The sequence below is a fragment of the Anser cygnoides genome, chromosome 16, assembly GCF_040182565.1.
Source record: "Anser cygnoides isolate HZ-2024a breed goose chromosome 16, Taihu_goose_T2T_genome, whole genome shotgun sequence".
NCBI lineage: Eukaryota > Metazoa > Chordata > Aves > Anseriformes > Anatidae > Anser > Anser cygnoides.
Window position 1 is genome coordinate 1566714 of NC_089888.1, and position 23329 is coordinate 1590042.

Sequence of the window (23329 nt, forward strand, 5' to 3'; positions counted from 1 at the left end):
ACACTGTCAAAAATGCTGAAAAAATGCAAGTCTACAACAGTGTAGCTTTGCAAACCACTAAAGGAAGCTCTTCTGTTAGCTCTGAAGCACTGGAATGCCCTTTGAAGAAAGGAAAAAAAAAAAAAAAAAGGAAAGAAAAATTTCCAATCTGATAGAAAAAAAATCTCTCTTCAATACCCCCAAAAGAGGGACCCGTAGCAACCTTCCTGTTTCATTACAGGACACCATCATCTAGGGCGGCTCAGAGGAAGATTTGCAAGTTGTGGTTGTCACCAAGAGGGTCACAGGCCTAGCACACTTTACGTTGCTCTTTGTGGCTGCCAGCCTGGCAGAAGTGTGGCTTGCAATGAGAAATATTTGGAGAGTAATTTTACCTAGTGAATAATGAAGCCACTTGGGAAGTTACTGGTCTAAAAGGAAGAACATGGGCTGCAGTACGGGAGACTAACACCTTACTGGGCAATACCATAGTCATGAGACCTTCCAGCACCATTTCCAGCCTCAAGCTGGGAGAAGCTGCCTTAGTTGGCAAGAAATAATAAAAATTCCAAATAGGGCAGCAGTAAACCCCCCAAAACTGTTAAATAATACAAGGAGAAAAAGAATTGAGAGAGAGAAACCCGTGACAACACCAGCACTAAATCAGGAAAACGTTTCCCTGAAGGCAAGGGAAACAACAGGGTTAGTCTGAAGTTTCCTCTTTAGTATCTATCGTGTGCACTTGAGAAATGAGGCCAAGTCACACAAAGGGTCTGGACGGGGAAGAAGAGTTGTGCTAATTCAGTCACATAAAGGTGTAAAGCAAGCCATGAATTCAGGTCACCCCGGGGCGCTCAGCTACAACTGGCAGCGCGTGTACAAAAGTTAGGAGGGCAAGGGCAGATGGCTGAGCAACTACGAATGGTAAAGAAGAAATTTTGAAAACATGAAGCTGTGAGCTCTGGCCCAGTGATTGCCATACAGCTTCCACCAGGTCACTAATCCCACCTGCTTCAGCTTCTTCATCTGCGAAACGGGCATTTACTTACTTTCCTAATGACGGGATGATTGTGTGAAAATTTGAGCGTCAAAGAGGAAAGCAGTTTTGTTGTTTTCCAACAGTGGAGAGACAGCAAGGCTCTCGATTATCTGGACTCAAAAGAACCCAACAATTATGTGGCCAAACTAAAGTTTTAGATGGTTGCTACGGGAACCATCACATATCCCCAGAAGGACAAGGCATGGCAACTCAATCCTCTCCTATCTGAAAGGAGAAAAATATCCTTCCCACCAAGAGCAGCAGTTTTATGGTCAGTTGCTGCTGCTCTTCAAACTCTCTTACCCCATTCCTCAAGATTCTTGCTTGTCTGGGAAGGGAAATCCTGCATAGGTGGCCTCTGAACAAAAATGAGGATTATCCACTTTGTACTCCTCCACTGTACAAGCCTGCAGGACTCTCTGCAGTTCAGTCACTCATACACCCGCTCCCCTACAGAGGATCACCTTTTTCAAGGTTTTTCTTCTGCACATTTCTTTCCTTGAAGGCACAACTTCAAATGAAAAAAAAAGTTCATCCAAGATCACCATCCACTAATTTGAGCAAGCAGGGAGGAACCGCAGTAAGCCTGTATTTCCTCGTCTTAGCATGTAGAGACTGCTAAAGGTGTTGGGACAGGCCTGCCATATAATCACTGTTCTGACCTTTCTTTTTACTTAAAAAACTTCCTTTTCTCTCTCTTCCTCCTCCTCCAAACTCTTGCTTTGGATTTTGTCCTAGGGAGCCAGACACCAGCGTGACAGTCCAGGCATAAAACCAATGCCTTTACTTGTCCTGTCTGTGTCACAAAGTAAACTAGTTTTTTTATGTTCTAGTTTTGGTAAACCTTCACAATTCTTCGGCAAACTTAATTGAGAAAAAAAGGTCTCTCTCTGAGCTTACAAGGTTTTGTTTTCTCTGCTCGTAGTTTTCAGAATGGTTGGGTGCAGCGCTGACAGGCAGGCTTGCCGATGCCGGCACTGCAGACTTGGTCAAGTAAGGTAAATGGTGCAGAGAAACAACCCTCCAGAAGGATAAGGAGCACTTAGCCAGTGCTGACTCATTTGCCCCTGGACACTGGCGCATCTGCTGACTCACGCTCCTTTTTGGGTTTGGTAGCCTTCCAGCTCTTCTCTCTAAAGGTAACATTGCTTAAATCAACATTACTTAAATAGCAGTTAAAATAATCGGATTTTATGCAGTACTGATATTATTCTTCAGCGTAGTAAAGCTATGTTTAAATGAAATAATGACAATATTCCATATATTTGCGATCAGTTTTATGCCTTTATTCCCCATTATAAATCTCACTCACTCTCATGGCATTTTACAGTTTTTATGAAGTCATTTCATTTGCAGCTTAATCTTGCACGATGGGTGTCGAGTTAAAGAGTTCACACAGTCAGAAGCATGAACAAAATCAGTTGTTACATTTAGCATGGAGCACTGAGAAGTACTGAAGGAATAACTCTGAACTCTGTAGCCCATTAGCCATAATTAAAGACAATTTACAAGCCAGGCAAGTTCAACTCAAGGAATTTAAAGGCTGGCAAACAAAACACACCAGCAAACCCATAACTGAACACAGGGAAGACACAGAATAGACCAGAAACTTGAGATCAGATTATATAACACTCGCATTTAAGGTCTGCTCCCTTTAATGGTTAAATATTTGAACACTTCTGCATACAAACACTACCCCTAGCAGGGAATAGTTTTTTTTTTTTTTTTTTTTTTTTAATAGGGAAAATTACAGTGCAACAAGCCGCCTCCCGTTCTGCATGTGCAGTGTCCACCTCACGGTGTGGGGAGCTGCAGGAACACAGACGGGCATGGGATATCGGCCTCCCACCTCCCCCCTCCCAAAACCGTGCTTTTGTGACACCTGGGGAAACAGACGAACCGCGCCCTCAACGTTTATTCCCACACTGCGCGGTTTGCTGGCACCCTACGCACACAGAAACCCCTTCGACGGCCTCTCTGAGGCCGAGGGGCCCGGAGCGGAGCCCGGCGGGACGGGAAGGCCCCGGTGACGGGCAGGCCCCGAGCCCCCAGCGCCGCCGGCCCCGGCCCGGGTCCCTCAGGGCCCAGCCGGCGCCCCCCCCCCCTCCCAGGGCCCCGTTCCCTTGGCAACGGCGCAGGCCTGGCGGCGGCGCCCCGCCGGAAGTGTCGCAAGACGCACGGGGCGGAAGCGGGGACGTGAGACGGGCGCGGGGATTCCGAACGGCGGAGCGGAGGGTGAGCAGCGGGCGCCGCGCTTCCGGGGGCGTTATCATGGCAACAGCGATGGGGCCGGGACCGGGACCGGGAATGGGGGCTGGGAGCCGGGAGAGGGGGGGGGTCCCGGGGCTGTTGGCTGCACCGGCTCGGCCCGGCCCCGTGTGCCCGCGCTCCCCCGGGCCAGGCGGCGGCGGCTGCTGGCGGCGGGACCGGGGCTCGGGGCCGGGCCCGAGGCGGTACGCGGCCCGTCGGCGGGGCGAGTGACGAGGCTGCGCTCCGCTGCAGGCCCCCCTTCGGTGAGGATGCCCAGGATCACGCTGAACGGCGTCCCGGTGGATTTCCCCTTCCAGCCGTACAAGTGCCAGGAGGTGTACATGGCCAAGGTGCTCGAGTGCCTGCAGAAGGTGAGTTCTCCCCCCAGGAATCATAGAGTCACAGAACCATAGAATATCCCGAGTTGGAAGGGACCCACAAGGGTCATCGAGCCCAGCTTCTGGCACCGCGCAGGTCAACCCAAAAATTCAGGCCATGTGACAAGCCTCGGGTCCTGCCCGTGGCGCAGGGCAGCTCCGTGGCACTTTGCTTCCTTCATGCACTTTGGTTCATCTGCTAAGAAACCATCACTATTCAGGTTTCCTTTTTGTTGTCTGTATGCTGCCTTTTTAAAGCCCTCTCTGACTATTTTACTTCTACTGCATGCCACCTTTTTAAAATCTATTTTACTTCTACTTTTATTTTAGTATGCGGTTATTAAATACTCAGAAATGTGCAGATGATGGTCACTGTAATCGTAGCTAGGATATTTCTGCCTAGCCTGGAACAATAAAGGAATACTAAGTGAGTAGTATTGTAAACTGTAAGATTGCTTTGTGCTTTAAAATTGTAAGGTTCAGTAAGATTAGGTGTTTAAAAGTGGACCTGCTTGCAAAAAGTTCTGCCAAAGCTGTGACGTGGGGCGTAGTCTTCGTTCTAAAGGAAATAAGCAGTCTGCAATCTGAGCCATTTTGGGGTCTTGCAATAACATCTAATATCTTCATGTATTTTTAGCTCAAATAGAATTCGTTCTAGTTACTCTAGGAGTGGGGAGTTCTTCTGCTAAATAGAGGTTAATAGGTTGGGCTTTACTAAGTTGATTAGAGTGCCCTGCAGGTCGGGCATTTATAAAAGCTCTGTGTGAAGTACGTATTGTTTGTCTGTGTGGTATAGTTTACCAGATACTGATTGCGCTTTTACTGAGGAAAATGTAGTTCAGCACAATGACCTGTTCTAGTTGAATCTCGTTGCTAGTTACTCTTCTTTTTTTTTTTTTCCTTTTTTATTTTATTTCTCTTCAATAAAGAAGGTAAATGGCATTCTGGAGAGCCCTACAGGTACAGGAAAGACGCTCTGCCTGCTGTGTTCCACCCTGGCCTGGCGGGAGCACTTTAAAGACACTATCTCAGCCCGCAAAATTGCACAGCGTATGAATGGAGTCGAGCTCTTTCCTGACAGACCCATGTCATCCTGGGGTAATGCTGCCACGGATGCTGATGTCCCAAGTACGTACTTTGACTTTTATGCTCAGCGGGAATGATGCAGGAATGTTAGTGAACGCTTGCTTTTATCTATCGCTCCTAGAAAGTATGGAATTATAAAAGCCATGGAGGCATTGTTTAGCAGCTGCCGCGCAGATTCACACTGTTTTACAGATTTCAAAGGTGTTCTGTGTATTTTTAATTTTCTTAGAGCACTAGAAATCCATTTAGCTCATTTTCTGTGTATGGATAGTTGTATGACAAAAGTTCTTGCTGTCTCTACAAGGCAAATTGTTACCACAGCACCGGCTGGGAAAGGAGACTAACAGTATCTTGTGTTCTTCTTGGTGTGTTAATAATGTTTTTCTGATTTGTTTTCCTTCTGTTTGGCAGCTTATTACACTGACATTCCTAAAATAATTTATGCATCCAGAACGCACTCACAACTTACACAGGTCATTAATGAATTGAAGAACACAGTCTACAGGTAATTACAATTTAGGATAATGCTCCTTTTCAAAGAGAAGGTGGAGAAAATCCCTGTTTTAATTGTTGTTGAATTTATGTGCATATAAATTTATGAATGTTTAAAAAAAAAGATACTCACTGAAATGTAGTTCTCTTAATGTGCATGTGTACAACCTGGAGTTCTTTGATATGTTTTTTTTTTTTTCTCATTCAATCCTAGAATTTCCTGAATTCAGTCTGGTTTCGGTTCTTCACACATTTGCTTCTAATATTCCTTTTTTTTTTTCCCCTTTTAAGATAGTGGGAAGCTATTACAAAGTTGAACTCCTTAAGAATGAAGTAAATCCACAAAGAACTTTGTTTTGTTGTACCGATGTCTGTCACAGCATTCAGCTGTTGGCATGAGTGACAGCGTGCAACTGAGCCTTTTGGATCTGCAGAAATAATTGGTTTATATGCTTCTTGTGAAGATACAACCTTGTAATAAGGAGGAAAAAAAAGTGTTATGAATGATTACAGAGCATTAATTCCTGCGATAATCTTTTCATAACAGTGACTGCTGCCTCTTGAATGGCTTGTAATAGGTGACAGCCCCAGCTTGTTTGGCTGAACTGTCATAACAGAACCCAGATTCTACAGTGGATGATGTAAGCTGCTACTCATTACCTCCCACTGTTACCAGGAGAAATATAGTACCATAAAGTCAAAAATATATATATAGCTGTTACAAACATGCTCTTATTGATTCTGATTCTGACCCTTGTTTTATTGCTCATCTATTTCTCGTGAACTTTTCACATTTGAGATATTAAACCCAGCCTAGGCATGTACAACTGTGTTCTTCTTTCTTGCTTTATTTTTAACATCAGTTTTGTGTATTCTGTTTGAACAGGCCAAAGATATGTGTTTTGGGTTCCAGAGAGCAGCTTTGCATCAATAGTGAAGTGAAACGACAAGAGAGCAACCACGTGCAGGTGAAAATAAGCATAATAAGAACACGCAATATTTTTTCTTTTTTAATTTATTTATTGACATAAAGTGTGTAATTCACAACTTTGACATTCTTTTATTACATTATTTTTATTATTAGGCTGTAGTGAAAGGTACTAGTTGTTTTTCATGTATTTGGAGGAACTTGCCATATCTATTTTAATTAGTGCAAAATTTAATTCTGCATTTTTGGTAACATTTTCCATCCAGAGGAGGATGTGATTGTATAGAACACGAGAGATGATTAATAGTTTGCAATTTACTGTCTGGTCTACCACATAAGTGTTTTTCAGTGGCAATAACAATTTCAAAATAATTCTTCAGTGATTGGTTTGCTTGTTATTTTTATGAGTAATATCAAAAACTACTCTCTTGAAAAATATTTGCGGCAAAATATAACCAAACTCCATGCAAGCATGTGAGTGTTCTGTGCCACATAAAAAAAGAGTGTAACTTTTAAGGGGAACAGAGGGATTCATGTTTTTAAAACTAAAGAATTGTGATTAGCATATATTTATTAGCTGGCATTACAGAAAACCAATAACTCTTCACCCCTTAACTTGCTTTTCAACACTTGGCAAGCTGTGCTACTGTTGTATAAAATATGCGATTTTTTACAGATCTATATGTGCCGAATGAAAGTGATGACTCGTTCTTGTCATTTTTATAACAATGTAGAAGGTAAGTTTGGGTGTGGAGATAAAGCGCTATTCTTTGGGAGGGATTTATTTGCTAGACAGGTAGAGAAGTTTGAAAGAGCTGGCATAGTCTGCATTTGTGTGTGATATGCATATGTGTGTGAGTTTTGCTCTGCGTTGATGTCTTTCCAGAACCAAATAGTAAGAAGCGGATGAGTGTGGTGACAGGTAACAACAAATATTTGCGTGATATTGTCATGTAAAGAAAAAGGTTCTTCGCTGAGAGGGTGGTTGGGCACTGGAACAGGCTCCCCAGGGAAGTGGTCATGGCAGCAAGACTATTGGAGTTCAAGAAGTGTTTGGACACTCAGGCATGATTATTTATTTATTTATTTATTTTATTGGGTGGGCCTGCGTGGATCCTTGTGGGTCCCTTCCAACTCAGGATATTCTATGATCTTTACTGAAGTTTGTGGTCGTAATGTTACAACTTTTCACAGAAAAGAGTACAGAGAAAGAACTGGTCAATTCGATCATGGATATTGAAGACTTGATTAAAAATGGAAACAAGCATAGGTAAATGTTCCCCTCTGATTTTCCTCCTCATTGGTGAAAACTATTCATCAGCTTAGTTTTATAAATACCTTGGTATTAATTGGACATACACTAAAGTAGCAGAGCAACAATAAGAGCAAAGTGAAGCGGATAAATACGTTGCACAGAGACAGCTTCCAACAAAATCCTATCTACATCAGAGCGGTTTTCATCACACAGCAGTTTATTTCAATTCTTACTTCTGTAAAGACTGAGTCAGATCAGCATCAGGCTCACCAGTATTTTAATTCTTGTTTGAGTAGAGGCTGCCAATATTATCTGATATGATGAATATTGCAATTGTCTTTCAGATTTAAGAGGATGGGGTGACTGACTTGTTGAGATAAAATAATCCAGTCCAGCATTTACTTTTAGCTTTAAGGGTTGAAAGGATAATGGAGTAATGAATGCCACTCTTTCTCCTTTAATTTCTTTTTATTCTCTTTGTTTTTCCGAGTTTGTAGTTCTGTATGCACAACTAGGCATTATTTTCTATGCTTCTTTTTACTTATGTTGTATGAGTAGAGCTAATCATGTGCCCTAAAATCAAACATGCCAGTTTCAGTTCCTGTAGAAGCTGATTAGAAATCACTGAGAGCATGAAACATAGTACAGGAATGTTGGATGCACTTTAATATTTCTGGAAGTATTACCCAATAACTTGTGCTACTTTTTTTTTCCTTTTTTTTTTTTTTAAACAGAGCTTGTCCTTATTATCTCTCTCGAAGCCTGAAGCAGCAGGCGGATATTATTTTTATGCCTTACAACTATTTACTAGACTCAAAGGTAACATATATCTTTGTATTAAAATGTGATTTTTTTTCATATATTTATTTCACATTGGCTTTTAGTGGATAAACTGTGAAGAATGGATGCATAGCAAGCAAGTGTATTGCACAAATGTTTTGTTCTTTATTACAATCTCAGTTTTAACCTCTGTGAACTTTTGTGATGCATTTTATCACCTTAATTTCTGTATTAAGCGGTTCTGTGGTTTATATAATAGGTAGCCACAGCAATTATTTGCTGTTTTCTCAAACAAAACAAAAAACAAATCTATACCTTGAGCTATTTTCTCAGTTGATCAAATCTGTATTTCTCTGTGGCCTTTATTTCCATTCCTTCATTCTCTTTCTTATCTTCAGAGCCGAAGAGCGCACAACTTAGACCTGAAGGGGACCGTGGTAATACTTGATGAAGCTCACAATGTGGTAAGTTGTTTCTGCTCTGTTACCATTTTTCAAGCTTCATCCAAAAAAGAAAAACAGACCACTGCTGTATTACAAATAGTCTGTAAAATCCGTACCCAGCTATTTCTGTTGTTAACGCCAATTATCTTGAATATTTTTTGTTTCCATTACAGTTACAGCTTTCTAGTTTAATTAGCAGTCTTTTGACACTACTGTGATTTTCTACAAGGTGGTAGTGTTTTCCTGAAGGGTAGATCTCCCAATTTATACGGGTGCTCATTTTCTTGTTTAAAGAGTTCTTGACGGTGTAAGAAAACATGGAAGCTCGTTCTTAAAGCTCAACCACATCAGTTGTCCAAGTGCAGTAGATGACAAACATGACTCTTGTCATATTGCCAAGTCTTCAGTCCTGAAGACAAAAAAAAAAAAGTGCTGCCTTATGAGACCTTCCTCTTTGTTGGCTCAAAACTTGACATTAAAGGATGTCAAGAAAAATCTATAAGCAGCAACATTAAGGACACAAAGGCCTATTAAAACTAAAAGTGATTTTGATGGCACTGATTTGCTGCTAGATGGAAGATGTCCAACTACCGGTAATGCAGAAAAGGGAAAAGTGTTTGGCAAAAAGGATGCCTAGTAGTAATCAAAGTCTTCAGGTTTTTGAAAATGTCCTCTGGCCTGAGCTGGAGATCAGAAAGGAAGTCAAGTCTGGTCATCTATGATCTATTTATCTTTGAAATTGCCTGAGCAAATAGCACATTGTGCACTCCAAATAATGCTTCCATTCCTTGATATTTTAGGAGAAGTTGTGTGAAGAGTCATCTTCTTTTGACTTGACAGCCTACGATTTGGCTTCAGCAATTGATACTTTAAATATACTACTGGAAGAACAAGCCAAAGCAATTCAGCAGAAAGAAGTAAATGCCGAGTTCAGTATGGAGGTGGACAATTCAGGTGTGTTGACAACAACAAAACACTGTTTCACTGGGAAGTAGAACTAGAAAATAACTAGAACTTTCTGGAAAACTGACTCTCAGTAGTAGATAAATTATTGTTCATTACTAATGTCAGAAAAACATGTAAAGCTTTGGCTAAACCAATGTGATGTAAGGGGTCTTTCATGAGAAAGAGAGCAGTGAGTGGAATACAGAAGATGTCTTTCTGTATGCACAGACCTAGACTTCATATCCATCATTTTTGAAAAGGCTAAAAGAAACTAGGACTGAAACAGGCATGAAACATCCTTTTTGAAATCTTTCATTTCTTCACCAGGGCTGAACATGGAACTTGAAGATCTAGCAAAGATAAAAAGTAAGTTTCTTTTTTGTGTGTGTGTTGTTAAAAACTGTTGAAACAATTTCAAAAGGCGATTTGGCCAACAACTATAAATCAGGTTCATGTAGCATTTCTGTTGACGTCTGCACATAACTGGGAAATTCATGTAAGTTTTAAGTTGTCTCTCTTTTTCTGAGCATTTTGAAGGTGAGAGCATTGCCAGATGAAGGCATCACTCCGTTCTTTGCCGGAAGTTCCCTTATTTTCTAATCTTGTCAATGTGCTGGCAATATATTAGTTGCATTCTTCTGCTGTAAGAATGTGATGCTACGTAGCAATCATAGTGAGGGCTTGAGATATCTAATGTTTGCAAAGCATTTCCACGAACAACTTTCCCCATCTATGGAGAAGAATTTAAAATGTAGCTTACAACTGTATCTGAGTATCACAGGCAATCCGAGAGTTGAGGTCATAGGAACTTGTTAAAGTTTTATAAAATATTTAGACCTGATATCTAGGAAATTGTTCTTAATCATCTTGATTTGTTTACAGGATCAAGAAATCAGCTAGATTGCTGTCTTTAAGGCAGTTCTCACTTGTTTCAGTAGAGGGAGCCACTAACTTATGTAATAAAGTCTGATTGAAAAACGGGGTTCAGATGAGTCCCCAAAGTGAGTTTATGAACCCTAAATTTTTTCTCTTTTGGTTCCTTCAAAGAAATTCTTCTTCAGCTGGAAAGTGCTATTGATGAAGTGGAGTTGCCACCAAATAAAAATGGAGTCACCAAAGATGGAAGGTAATTTCATCTCAGTAATATGTTTGCATGTTAAAAGAACAATAAATTCTAAACACAGATGAAACTTGAGTCTAGTGTGAGCTTCTAGCCTGTGAAATTAGTTCTTTGTATTTACATGGCAAACCTGCAATGGGACAAACAGTGAGTATATGAATAGTCTATCAGCAGGTGTTAGGATTGGTAGTAATATTCTAATTTCTGGGAATAATGTATATTTAAGGGTCTGGGTTTTCTTAAATCATCTTTCTGCAGCAGTTGTTTGTGATGGAACTCCCTTCTCTAAGAGTGGAAAATTCTATGCTGAGTGTGCCCCTAGGTATTCTGAACTGGAAGAAGCTTCTCACTGTTTCTTTCAAATTTGACATTATAATTTAAGCTGAGGTACTAATGCTGCAGTCGTTTAATTTGAGGTATCCCAGAGCTCTGTAAGTCTGCTTCTAAACTAATGCATGTTGTACACTGTAAAGAAACCATAGAGATTGCATGTAAAACTTTTTCTAATTTAATGTATTGTAGTTAATTAATTAGATAATTAATACGCGTGTTGTAAATAAATCATGAAAAATGTAAAGGATGTGATCAGTATGCCTTCTGTCACGTCCATGTTATCTGCTATCTTTATGACCAAATACTTATTTACATTCCCATATTTTTTTCATTTTTACAGAGAGACAAGAACATGTTTTGCTACTAGATGGTGAAATTGTTCTTGCTGTAAAAGAATAGTAATTGTGTCCGTGTGATTATTTACGATGTTTACTGATTTGAGCTTTTTTTCTTTCTAAATTGCAGCTACATCTTTGATCTGTTTGCGAAGGCCCAAATAACATTCCAGACCAAATCCTCACTCCTGGAGTCACTAGAGCAGATTTTACAGTTTCTTTCAAGCCGTAAGTGTAAATTTGTTAGTCATTTCACTTGGACTTTTCTCTCTAATTTAAGTAATTGGAAGCTTGTATTGTTTGGGGGGAAGAGGATAAAGTCATCATTGTATTTAAATTATAAAACTCTTAAAAACTAAAATCTGACTCTGAGGACCTCTGTCATTTTATTAAGTTTGGCTGCTAGGTCCTTTTTTTTTGGGAAATTTAAGTCCGTTCACTCAACAGAATTTTAAGAAACCGAGTTTAGCTTCCTAATGTGGAAGAAACATGAAACTTACTTTGGAATGCCAGTTTTATGTTTCTTCTTGCATCTGGAATAATGATGAAAAACTTGAAATAATTTATTTGCTTCAGATAGTATTTTCAAGTTGTGTTCACAGGGTGCTGTGCTGTTTAGATGCACGCATTTGTATATATCCGTACCGTATATTTATGTGTTAAAAGTGATCATGGTGTTCTTCTCTGTAGGTACTGGGGTATTTGTCAATACATCTGGACTGCATAAGCTTTCAGATATTATCCAGGTAAATAACTAACGTTGCAGCTACATAAGCCTGAAAGATGGAGGAGTTGGTTTAAAAAATGTGCGATACCATTAAAGGGATCAATCTTATTCGTGATTATGCATATACTTGAGCATTGATGGAAGTGTACAGGTTTTTAGTTGCTGCCTAATGAGATGATCTACTTTGATTTTTACCCAGTTTTTTTTTTTTGTAGTTTTGATGTCCCATTTTGGAGTTGTTAAATTTATCTGGTTTTAGCCACCACCAGGTGGAGCTCTATTATTGAGCAGCGCACGCTTGAGCAGCAGTGTTTGGGAATGTGAGATCTTGTAAAAGATCAAGACAGGCTAAGGTAAAAAAGCAAACAAAAATTGTTTTTTTTTCTCCCACTTAATTATTAAATTAAAGGATCAGTAAAATAAAACTCCTTTCAGTGCCACAGGAACTGAATGTTCGAAGCGTGCGGGTACACGTCTGGTGCTGTCAATACTCTCACTATTGTGCAGTTACAAAATATCAATTATGGGCCCAGTTTTTCACATAAAATGAGAAGGTGCAATGGACCAGTGGCCTGACGTTCAATTTCTAGCTTTCCTCTGAAGTTGATCAAAGCTCTGATGTTTCTGAGTCATTCTTGAATAATAAAGTTTAAAGAACTTAATGTTCAAATAGCATTTTAGCTATACCGTTACATATTAGAAAATCTGCTGACATTTGGGATACAGTTCACTGTATTCCTGCAATTCGGTAATTCTAGAGCCTGAAATCTGTCGCTGCCTGAGTCACTGGAGGTCTTTCGATGAAAGCTAAGATCTCTTTTCATCTACTGCTGAGAACATGCACATGGACAGTTACTGCAAATTATCTGCCACATAAAAATATCTCAGGATAACAAATTACCAAATATGACTAGGTTACAGTCAGTGTCTTGCTTGGTAAAACAGCACTTTCTTCTTACAGAGCTCTGACTTCAACAGTTAACTTAGTACCAGCTTTTTAAAAAATTATTATTTTTTTATTTATTTAAAAATGATTTTTCTTTTAAAAGAATACTTACTAAAATTGTTATTGTAAATACTGTCTTTGGCTATATTTTAGAAGCTTATTTTTCCAGGAATTCTGTTTTTTTTTTTTTTTCTGACTAGTGGAAAACATCATTCTTATTGTAACTAGCTAATATTTTTGTGAGCTTGGATAATTCCTTTTAGATGTCTGAAGAAATTTTGTTTAGAAAAATTAACAGAAGTTATAAATATTTGAGAAACACAGCTGTTTTCATGAAATGCCGTATGTTTGAAAGATCATCATCCTTAGTCATAAGACATCATGTACAGGAAAAGATAACAAGCATAATTCTGTTCTGTTAGACTTTTTTTCATTTAAAATATGGACAAATAAATATGCTTACAACTTGATTTTTCTCTAGGCAGAGTATGATTAACGTAGGGTATCATGACTGAAATTTTCAACTGAGGGGATTCTAAAAGTTCTTTTACACATGGTTGTGACTCTGTAATCTCTTGAGTATGCAATGTGGTTATGTTCATCAACAGCCAGAACTCAAGTACAGTGTGAATAATAATACTGTCATTTGTATGGTTTGAATATATTTAGATACTGGCTTGTATTTTTTGTGGTAATGAGAAAGTTAAGTGGTTAGCAGAAATTGCCTGTAAAAATGTATTCAACATTTTCCACTTTTATTAAGTAACAGAAGCAAGGAGATATAGTTACAGTTATCCCTACAGTGATTTTTCTGGAGATACTTCTCGGTACAAAAATATGTTAGGGATTTTGTTGGCAACCGTTGTTAAAACTTCTGTTTCTTTATGTCCATTTTCCAGACAGTATTCAACATCAGTCCTCCAGAAGGCACAACAAGTTTTGTGCCACCTCAGTCGATATCCAAATACTATAAGGTATGGAAAGCTTTGTGACTCCTGCATTTTTCCATAGTGGCATTTCATGCTTGTGCTTAGTGTATTCAAACTGAGAAGGATGCGGATAGTATTGCAAATTATGGTGTTGGCTATAAGGGGGATATGCAAGTTCTTCCAGAAAAAAAAACAACAAAGGAAATGTGGTTAGTTTAGGCCCTATGGAAAAAGGGGATCTACACAGCAATTTTTAAATAAACTTTTTTGTTTTATCTAAAATGAAATAAGAAAAGTGCAGAAAATGTGAATTATTAAAATGTTGATTCTGCGTATTATGCAAGAATTAGTGTATTCTGCCAGCAAACTGATCTCTTGGCTGACTCATATTTTGCAGTACCATTTGTGAAGGAGTTCTTCATAAGGCTTGAGTGAAATTTCCTCCTCTTCTCTCAATAAAAATAATCAGAGTTTGAAAAATTATTTTACTTTAACCTAATACCAACCAAGTACAGTACAGCCATTCAGAAAAACCAAACCCAAAGTCCTTATTTAGATAAAGTTTGGGACTCATCAACTGTGGTGCTATAATGAGTTTTAGGAACAGATCTTGTTTTAAGTCAAAAGTAAATTTCATATTAAGTTGAAGACTTAAGGCTGTTCTTGTTGTCGGATAAAGGAAGTCTTTCTAGTGCAATAATACTTTTTCTAGCTTACAAGTTACAATCTGGTAGACAATACCCAAGTAATTGTGGTGTTTATTTTTGTTCAGGGCAGCCCATGACATACTGCTTCCATAAACTGACTGAAAATGGCTGTTTAAGTGGTGATAGGCTTCTTTGCTCCTTGTAAGGTGCATTATGACAGACTAGAAACAAAACGTGAAAGATGGATAGGAAGTTATATAACCTTATTATTAGTATAAAATGACATTAATTACATTAACTAACCTTAACTTAACCTTACCTTAACGTAACCTAGCTTTTTTGAGGGATGAAGTGCAAGTTCGTTTTTGCAGCAGTCTCTAGGAGCGTCACTGTTATTTTCCTTCAGGTACACATTCATCTGGATAACGGTAATCAGAAGAAGCAGAAGACAAATGTCTGGGATTCGTCAGCTGCAAAAAAACAAGGTATAGGACTCGTACTCTGGCAGGCTTACACAAAAGCTGCATTGAATTCTACTCAACTGCTCCTTTTGATTCAAATAAGGGAAAGCAATTGATGACATCCCGATCTGCATTTTAGTCATTTGCTGTAATAGAAGGAGGCATGGGGCATTCGTGTTGTCCTGGAGCTCTCTCTAGAGCAGGGTAGATTTTTAAGGCTTTGAGACTTTGATAAGTTTAAAGAGTTTTAGAATTGCTTCAGCATGTTTCTTTCCAGTTTTCTAAGTACAGCTCCGCGGTGGATATGATGACTCTAGGAGGCGCTTTTCACTTGTGTGGTTACTTCTAAAGGCAAGGTGACATAAGCAATCTCAATATAAAATATGCTTTTACCAGTGCTGCTGTGTGCACTTTGCGTTGGAGTTCTTCTAGTACAGTTATTCCAATGAAAGAAAATCATCTTCATTATAGAACAGCTGATTGTATGGGTGTAAAGAAGGTCTTCAGACCATCGTAAGAATAGGAAATCCTTGAGGATTGACATTGAAGTTTAGGAAACGTTCTGAGACCCTCATATGAGCTATATTTCTCTCTATTACTGTGTTGTGTTAAATGCAAAATTAGTATTGCTAAGGCTGTAACTACCTTTTTACAAGAAGATTGATGTATAGATATGGTACTGAAAATGTGTGCCAAAGGTTTTATACGAGTAAATTCACTGAAAGTTCTTAATTGTTGAAAGTTCTCTGTTGAAATTGATCAAATATAGTGGAAGAGCTATAGTTGGTTGGCTTATTCTGAAGCTCTGTAGCAAAGAGCTTTGTGTTTTGTTTTGTGTTTATTTATTTATTTATTTATTTTTATTTTTTGTTAATAGATAGTTGGCTGGAAAACATTCATAAACCATTTCATAAATATTTTCTGATTAAAGAAGAGAGACACAGATCTTTTTGCCTAAGCCTTCTTTAACAGAATACTCTCCAAAGACCTTTGTAAATACCTTGCCTCATAACTATCTACTTAATTATTCAATGAAATGCTCTTGAGAACGTATGTATTTATTTCACAGAAGTCCTTTCTTAAGGGCAAAAGTGACTTTTTTCAAAGAATGATTTTCCAGATTTTTTTTTCTTCCACATAATGTCCCCATAAGTGTTTCCACAACGTAAGTGCTCCCTTCACTGTTCTGAACAGAGAAACGTGGTGTTTGGTAATCTGCAGATACTGTTTTCCTGAGGTATTGCTCAATCAGAGTTTCAAGTTACAGGAATAATTTTAAGTAGATTTTTCTAAGTATGTGTGCAGGGAAGGGCTAACAGAAACACTAGGCTTAATGCATAATCTGGAGGATTTTCGATCAGAAATGATACAAAGCAGTGACACAGTTCTTCTGTAATCTAGCAAGCACATATGGATATGTCTGCTTTTCAAATCCAAACAATATTCACAAATACATATGCAACAGGCTAGCGCTGTGTTGAGACTTGCATTATGTACAGAGGCCATTGAGGACTGATCAGATCTCCAGTTTCCCTGTAGTGGTGTAGCAGACTCTATAGGAATGCTGCAAAACTCTTTAGAACAGCTCTTTTTAAAGGATTTTATAGAAATGATTCACTTGGTCATAATTCTCTATAAATTGTGACTGATGAGGGGAAACGACATAGCTTGGGATAGCTGGTAACATTTCTTCCCTAGCTACCCATCCTGCGTATAGATGCCACTGAACTGCTGCATGTACGTTAAAATAAAATGCTTTTACTTTTGGTTTGCTATAAATCATCATGTCGTAAACTACTAGCAAACCATTTATCCCTGGATTAACTGTCCTTGTACCAGGAATGGAACAAGCTGCTGCAGAGATCTACCTTGTGTAGCACCCAAGCTTCCTGCTAGTGATTGGGACTTCTAAAAACAGTTTAACGTTGTTAACCTTGAAGACATAATAGTAGAGCACCAGGCTGAAAAATGTACTACAATTCCAGCTTCTCCAAGAACTGGGGAATTGATGCCTGGCAGTCATCGTGCAGGGCTGCAGAGAAGTATATTTCAAATCGAGTGCTGGTGAGGCAAATGTGAGTGGTTGGTGCCACTTCTAGGCCATCCCATACCAGTTGCTTTTATGCTGGAATTTCTTATGCTTCTGACATGAGTGACCCTGTTGTGTGTAGATACTTACTGGCCTGTCCTGGCTCCTGCCCTGGAGCGTGTCCAGAGAAGAGGTAGGAAGCTGGTGAAGGGTCTGGAACACAAGACTTAGGAGAAGCAGCTGAGGGAACTGGGGTTGTTTGGCTTGGAGAAGAGGAGGCTCAGGGGAGACCTTATTGCTCTCTACATCTACCTGAAAGGAAGATAACCAGTGATAGGACTAGAGGGAATGACCTCAAGTTGCACCAGGGGAAGTTCAGGTTGGAAATGAGGAGACATCTGTCTGGATTTGCCCAAATGAGGTGGAAGGATAAAGCTTTAGCTTAAAATAAATGTTCTCCCTTGTAAATCTAAGCAGTAAGTGACTCACTGGGGACATATTACTGGGGATTTCCTGAAACTGTCGGCCCCTTGTTGGAAAGAGAGTCTTTGGATGAAGCATGTATACATCTAAATGACACACACATGATATGTGGATGCTAGATTTCTTACTGAATTAAGCTTTTGGATTCTGTTTTGCGTGATTAATGTTTCATTTGTCTGCTCTTGTTCTTGACATAGGCGATCATTTCCTTTTCTGGTTCTTTTGGATGTCTCTGAAAAGCTGATGCTAAGTTTTCAGCGAGGCCACCAATTGTACAGCTGTAAGCTGAGCAATGAGAGAAATCAGTAGTGTGGTTAACCTGCTTTTCTTTATATCCTTTGTGTTGATAATTTATAGTATGCCAGATTTTCAGTGTGACACATATTTCTATATCCGTATCCCACAAAAGATTTGGGCAAAAGTTGAAGGGTTTGGCAGTTGGGTGTGAGAAAATGGAAAGACTGTGTGAAAACTTCTTAGCCTTTGGAAATTCCTGACGGAGAAAGATTTCTTTTCAACCAAGTGCAAGGGTGGAAGTATTTTTGAGTAACTTCAGTCATTTGTCCTTTATCCCAGTATTCTGCAGTTCTTCTACCATGCTTCTGCTTCCAGTTGTCAGTGACAGCAGAAAATGGATCAGTGGATGGAGGACGAAGTAGTTTTATCTACTCAATCTGCCTGTTATTTCCTGACAGAAAGTTCTGATGCTCTGTCTTTTCTATAACAACCTTCTGACTAAAATGTAATCTACTTAAGGTGTGAATGAGCAGTGACCTTTTAAACTGTTTTGAATTGCCATAATAATTAAATTTGAAAAGACAAAAGCAAAGCACACATACATCTGGAATTTTAGCTTCATATGCTGGTCTCTTTAGTTTTAGAAGTTTAAATGCTGCTGTGTGCTATATCCTAAGAATTAGTCATGAATTATAATATGACTAATTCATATTCATGATTTTTCCTCTATACAGGCTTGCTTCTTAGTGTTTTCTCTTTATTTGATACAGGAAAGACCTTAAGCTATTGGTGTTTCAGTCCTGGATATAGCATGCATGATCTTGTTCGACAAGGAGTCAGGACGATTATCCTTACCAGTGGGACTCTTTCCCCACTCTCCTCATTTACAATGGAAATGCAAATGTAAGTACCTAGGTGTGTAAACAGTTACCGTACTGAAAATGTATCATTTGAACTCATTTTTTGTTGTATCTCAGGATTTCTGAGTGTTCTGGACTGGTAGCTAGTAGGGAATCATAGAGTGAGTATGACTTGGGTCTTGTTCTCCTGTTTCTTCAGCCCTTTTCCTGTTAGCTTGGAGAATCCTCATGTTATTGATAAACACCAGCTCTGGGTTGGAATCATTCCCAAAGGACCTGATGGAGCCGTGCTCACTTCTACTTATGAAAGGAGGTAAAGCAGGATTCCACATACAAGTTCACTGGGGTCATGGTTCTTACATTTTGGGTCCTTGAAGGAAGACTCTAGTGAAATTAGTGATCTCTGTAGTTGTTTTCTTGGATAAGCACTGTGCTGAATAACAACACCATTTAATCACTACTGTAGCAAGTTTAGAAGTGGAAGGCTTGAAGGGATTGAGTGTCAGGGCACAGAGTGCACTAAGAGTCCTTAATGGCCCTGCTCAGCCTTGAGGGGCCTCCGCCCACAGATCAGGAGTGGAGCGTGGGCTCAGGAGTTCCACTTAAGTTCAGGCCAAGGCCTTCGGTCCATGCCCACACTGCTGTAGAAGTATGTCTCCAGCTCTGTCATAACCACACCTGGCTGTCAGCCCCATTGATCTGACCCTGACTTGCTGATCGACTTCCTGACCTTGTCCTTGTCACTGTGGACCTTCCTCACCACCACTGGACTGTGACACTTAATGTCATTGGACCTGATCCTGGTTTACGGACTTCCATTCCTGGCTTGACCTTGGACCTTCCCCATCACCGTGACTTTGCCTGATGATCTGGACTTGAGCCTGACTACTCCATCTGAGTCTTTCCTGCTTGCCTTGCTCTGTTAGTTTGGCAGGGCCCCTGCCCTGCATGCCTACGTATCATGCTCAGGTACCACCTTCATTCCTGTTGCGGAGCAGCCCACACTCGCTGACATGGAGCCCCATGCTAAATTTATTTGCTGAAAGCTTAATTGACTTGAAAAATGGCTGGCCTTTGCAACAGCTATTTTTGTATTTAAAGTTTGTTGTCATGATCAGTCTCCACCTCTGCAGTGCCTTCTTAAGAAAAACATATCCAAATCGTTGTCAAGCTTTTCATCATTTTTTCTTTCTTTTCTCTGGTCTTTCATCACTTTGTCCATGTCTTTCTTTTCTTCATAATAAACTGCTTCTTCTTCTGCAGCTTTTGCTTTTTCCATAAAAGAAATAAAAATGCTGCCAGCGAGGAATGCCAGAGCATATAAGTTCATTGTATATTGACTTCTCTTCCATAATGTGATGATCTCATTGGCATCTCAGCATATCATTTTAAGATGTAGTTTCGTGCTTTGTTGTACATAGCAGATGGTTCTGTGCTCTGACGTTACTAAAGAGCGGCATGGCCTTTGAGCCAGTACTGTGTTTAGGGTTGTCACCCTTCTATAGTACTTTGAAATGAGGATAGCTCCTTCCATATGATATACGTGTTCTATCATTTAATTTTCTTCCTATTTTTTTTAAGTTGTCACATTCTTAAATCTCTTTCAGTTTCGACATTATATCTAAAGCTCTGCCTGAGAATTCTGTGATTTTGCCAGCTGCAGGCCTGACTTGCTCTTTTTCAGCAGTATAGAGAGATCCAAAAATGAATCTAAAAAAAGTTTTTACTGCAAAAAAGGGAAAAATCCCAAACGTTCCGCAGAATTGGAAAGGGACTCAACAACTGTAACTGATTTTCACAGAGAAGCAGCAGCAGTCTGGAAAACCCTCAGACTGTCCTTTTCATTTTCAGAATCTTAGCATAACGTTTCATTTAATTTGCTGAAGATACTGTCTCTTGAGTAGGAATGGCTGGGGAATGCACAGTGTTAGGTGTGTCTTGACAGCTAGTGCTATTGGTATTTACAGCTCTTGCAAACATAAATCTGTGGGTTTTTTTCCTTGCATATTTAAGTTTCCTGGGAAAAAAAAAGTATGCGGATCTACATGGAACTAAAAAGAAAGAAACGTAAAGGCATGAGGGAACAGGTGACATTTTAGTCAGCGCTGGAAGAAACAGATAAATCCTACTCATTGTAGAGCAGTACATTTTCAATCAAATTAAGTGATTCACTCAGTAAACAACAACCATAGCAACCAAATTCACTCTTTTTGCCCCCCAAGCCTCACCACGCCTAGTTCACCAATAATTGTTTTTAATAGTTGTAATGTTAGTCAGGCTTCAGAGCGTCTACAGACTTTTCTGGCAGAACTTTCACTCCTAACGTTAGTATTAATCATAAAACTCATATGGCTGCATGTTTCTGCTTGTTACATGTTGATAATATTGAAGCTTAGATCATCTTCAGTGCCAATGATAAGATTTATAGTAATAGCGTCATGTAGCTGGTATTACTAATACTGTGTGTTTGGCACGGGTGACTGGGAGTATGGATGTGCTATTTTAGATGAATATCAGGAGGTTAATTTGCATAAAAAAATGGAGAGGAGGAAATACAATGATGGTACTTGACTATTCTTGTTTGTAGGTTTTCAGAGGACTATTTATCTTCTCTGGGGAAAACAATTGGTAAGTGAGGTGTGTAGATTTCAGAAACAGACTGTTGTACAGCATTTTTAGAAAATTATTGGAGGGTATCTGAAATGTTAAAGATCTGAAAATAGGTCCTGCTGTCGCATTTGAAAATACAGCAGGGAATGTTGTATCTCTTTGTCTAGGCTTTTGTTGTACTCATAACATGTTTTATCCCGTTAACGCTACACTTTAGAAAATCTGTAACACTAACTTTTGCAACAACAAAGTCTGAAGTTTATACCTTGACAACAAGGTTATTGAAATTATTTTTTTTAAATTAACTTCTAATACACCAAATTTAATGTCAAGAAAGCAGAAAAGATTTTGGAGAGAAGCCATGTTGTTGATCTAATTTTCTTGCACAGCCTATGCTCTCTGTTCCAGGAGAAAACTGCTCTGAACTCTACGTTTCCCTATCTTGTTGCAGGTAATCTTGTGCGAGTTGTACCTCATGGACTGTTGGTGTTCTTTCCATCATATCCTGTCATGGATAAGAGCTTGGAATATTGGAGAGTATGTTAATTGTTGTCCGTTTATAGGTGACTTAGTTGCACACTTCAGACCATTTGTATTTACGCTAACTATGCTCATTAAAAATTCTTTGTTAATAAGTAATTATGAAATCCAGAAAGTAAAAAGTCCGAGTAAGGAGGAGTAATACATTAGTACATTGTCTGATCTGGTCTCAGAGTTCATTTAATTTCACCACGCTACTTTTTACTAAACCTCCAAATTATAGTTTGTTCAAGTGTTTCAGCTTTTGAGAGGAAAAACAAAATCCCAGGATGAATCTTTTTCTTTATTTTTAATTTGTAGCCATTGCAACTGTGATTTTTGTAACAGCTTTGTTCATGACTTGAGTGTCTCTAGTGAGATTTGACAGAAAAGTTCTGCTTTATATGCTCCTTCTCCTTAAAAGTGAATGCTGGGACAAAGGTATCATAATAACAATTTTTTTTAAAGTGAATTGTTTTATTCATAACGCAGGGTGGGTCTCTGAGAAGTCAGTGTTAGGAACTTGCAAGTTGGAATTAGAATTGTGTGTTTCTGCACCCATCTCCTCATATGTTTGGCAAGAGCAGAACAGATGGTGAGAGACATCTGTGATGACTGCCCCTGACCATTTCCTTTCCCATGGTCGTTTCTGGTATATGTCTCCTTTCACATGAGCATTTCTAATATGTTCATTATCTGTTTAACAGAAGCATGATTTTGCTAAAAGAATAGAGGAAGTGAAGCCAATATTTGTGGAACCCAAGCATAAAGGAAGCTTTGCAGAGGTTGGTAATTTGCATTACATACCTGTAACGTTTCCACAAGCTATTATGATATTTAAATACCTTCTCTAACATGTGCTTAGGTGCTAACTGCATGTTCCTAGGATAAAATTAAAATGCTCCAAGTGCTTCTTTGGACTATAATTTTTCTATTCATCTTTCCTTTACTCTTTCACCTAATTGTGCAGGGTACAGGCTTCCTTTGAAATCCAGTGATGTGTAACAGCAGCTAACATGCACATGTATTGAGTAATTGACATAGTAGAAAGCTGTCACTTCAGTAGCTGGCATCGTTGGTTTGTGGACCATTTCCTCCCACCTTGTCATGATTTGGATGTTTATCGAATTGTGCAGTACCTGTGTGATTAAAGATGCTTTTAAGTACCAGATTGGTACTAATGTTTGTGCAAGGGCTCTCTCCCCAGAGAAAGACAGAAAGAGACCAGATATTTATTACTGTTGGGACAAATTTCTGAGAATTTTCTTTGCTCCATAAAATTAACTTTGAATTCTTACCTTTAGAAACAATTTTTAATAAAAGTGGTTTAGTTTGGAAACACTAGAATACAAAACATTCTGGACAACTTCCTTTGCTAAAAAGATGGACACACAACTAAACAATGTAGCATAATGCAAAAATAGGAGTAGCACCAGAAGATGGTAGGTAGGATTTGTTCTGATTTTTCTCTGAACCAGTATTGAGGGTACCTCATGTATTTTGTCCTGTTAGTGAACTG

The 23329-nt window shown here is 39.1% G+C and overlaps 1 protein-coding gene across 6 annotated transcripts in view; it reads left to right on the plus strand.

Annotated features, from left to right (window-relative positions):
- Positions 1-2827: 2827 nt before the first annotated feature.
- The window catches only part of RTEL1 (regulator of telomere elongation helicase 1), a 44223-nt gene continuing 23721 nt past the window's right edge, over positions 2828-23329 (plus strand). For 2 of the 6 annotated variants that reach the window (XM_048074579.2, XM_066978417.1), the window contains exons 1-21: positions 2828-3253; positions 3521-3639; positions 4575-4773; positions 5143-5236; positions 6110-6191; positions 6828-6888; positions 7346-7421; positions 8141-8225; positions 8585-8650; positions 9430-9583; positions 9902-9940; positions 10622-10700; positions 11493-11590; positions 12053-12108; positions 13935-14009; positions 15018-15096; positions 18592-18724; positions 18881-18994; positions 21269-21309; positions 21743-21828; positions 22518-22595. In XM_048074579.2, the coding sequence (XP_047930536.2) occupies positions 3538-3639; positions 4575-4773; positions 5143-5236; positions 6110-6191; positions 6828-6888; positions 7346-7421; positions 8141-8225; positions 8585-8650; positions 9430-9583; positions 9902-9940; positions 10622-10700; positions 11493-11590; positions 12053-12108; positions 13935-14009; positions 15018-15096; positions 18592-18724; positions 18881-18994; positions 21269-21309; positions 21743-21828; positions 22518-22595 (1797 nt within the window). In that variant the 5' untranslated portion in view covers positions 2828-3253; positions 3521-3537. Of the gene's footprint in view, positions 3254-3520; positions 3640-3975; positions 4073-4574; positions 4774-5142; positions 5237-6109; positions 6192-6827; positions 6889-7345; positions 7422-8140; positions 8226-8584; positions 8651-9429; positions 9584-9901; positions 9941-10621; positions 10701-11492; positions 11591-12052; positions 12109-13934; positions 14010-15017; positions 15097-18591; positions 18725-18880; positions 18995-21268; positions 21310-21742; positions 21829-22517; positions 22596-23329 lie in introns of those variants that run through there. The other 4 variants (XM_066978416.1, XM_048074580.2, XM_048074581.2 and 1 more) reach the window with 3 other exon arrangements.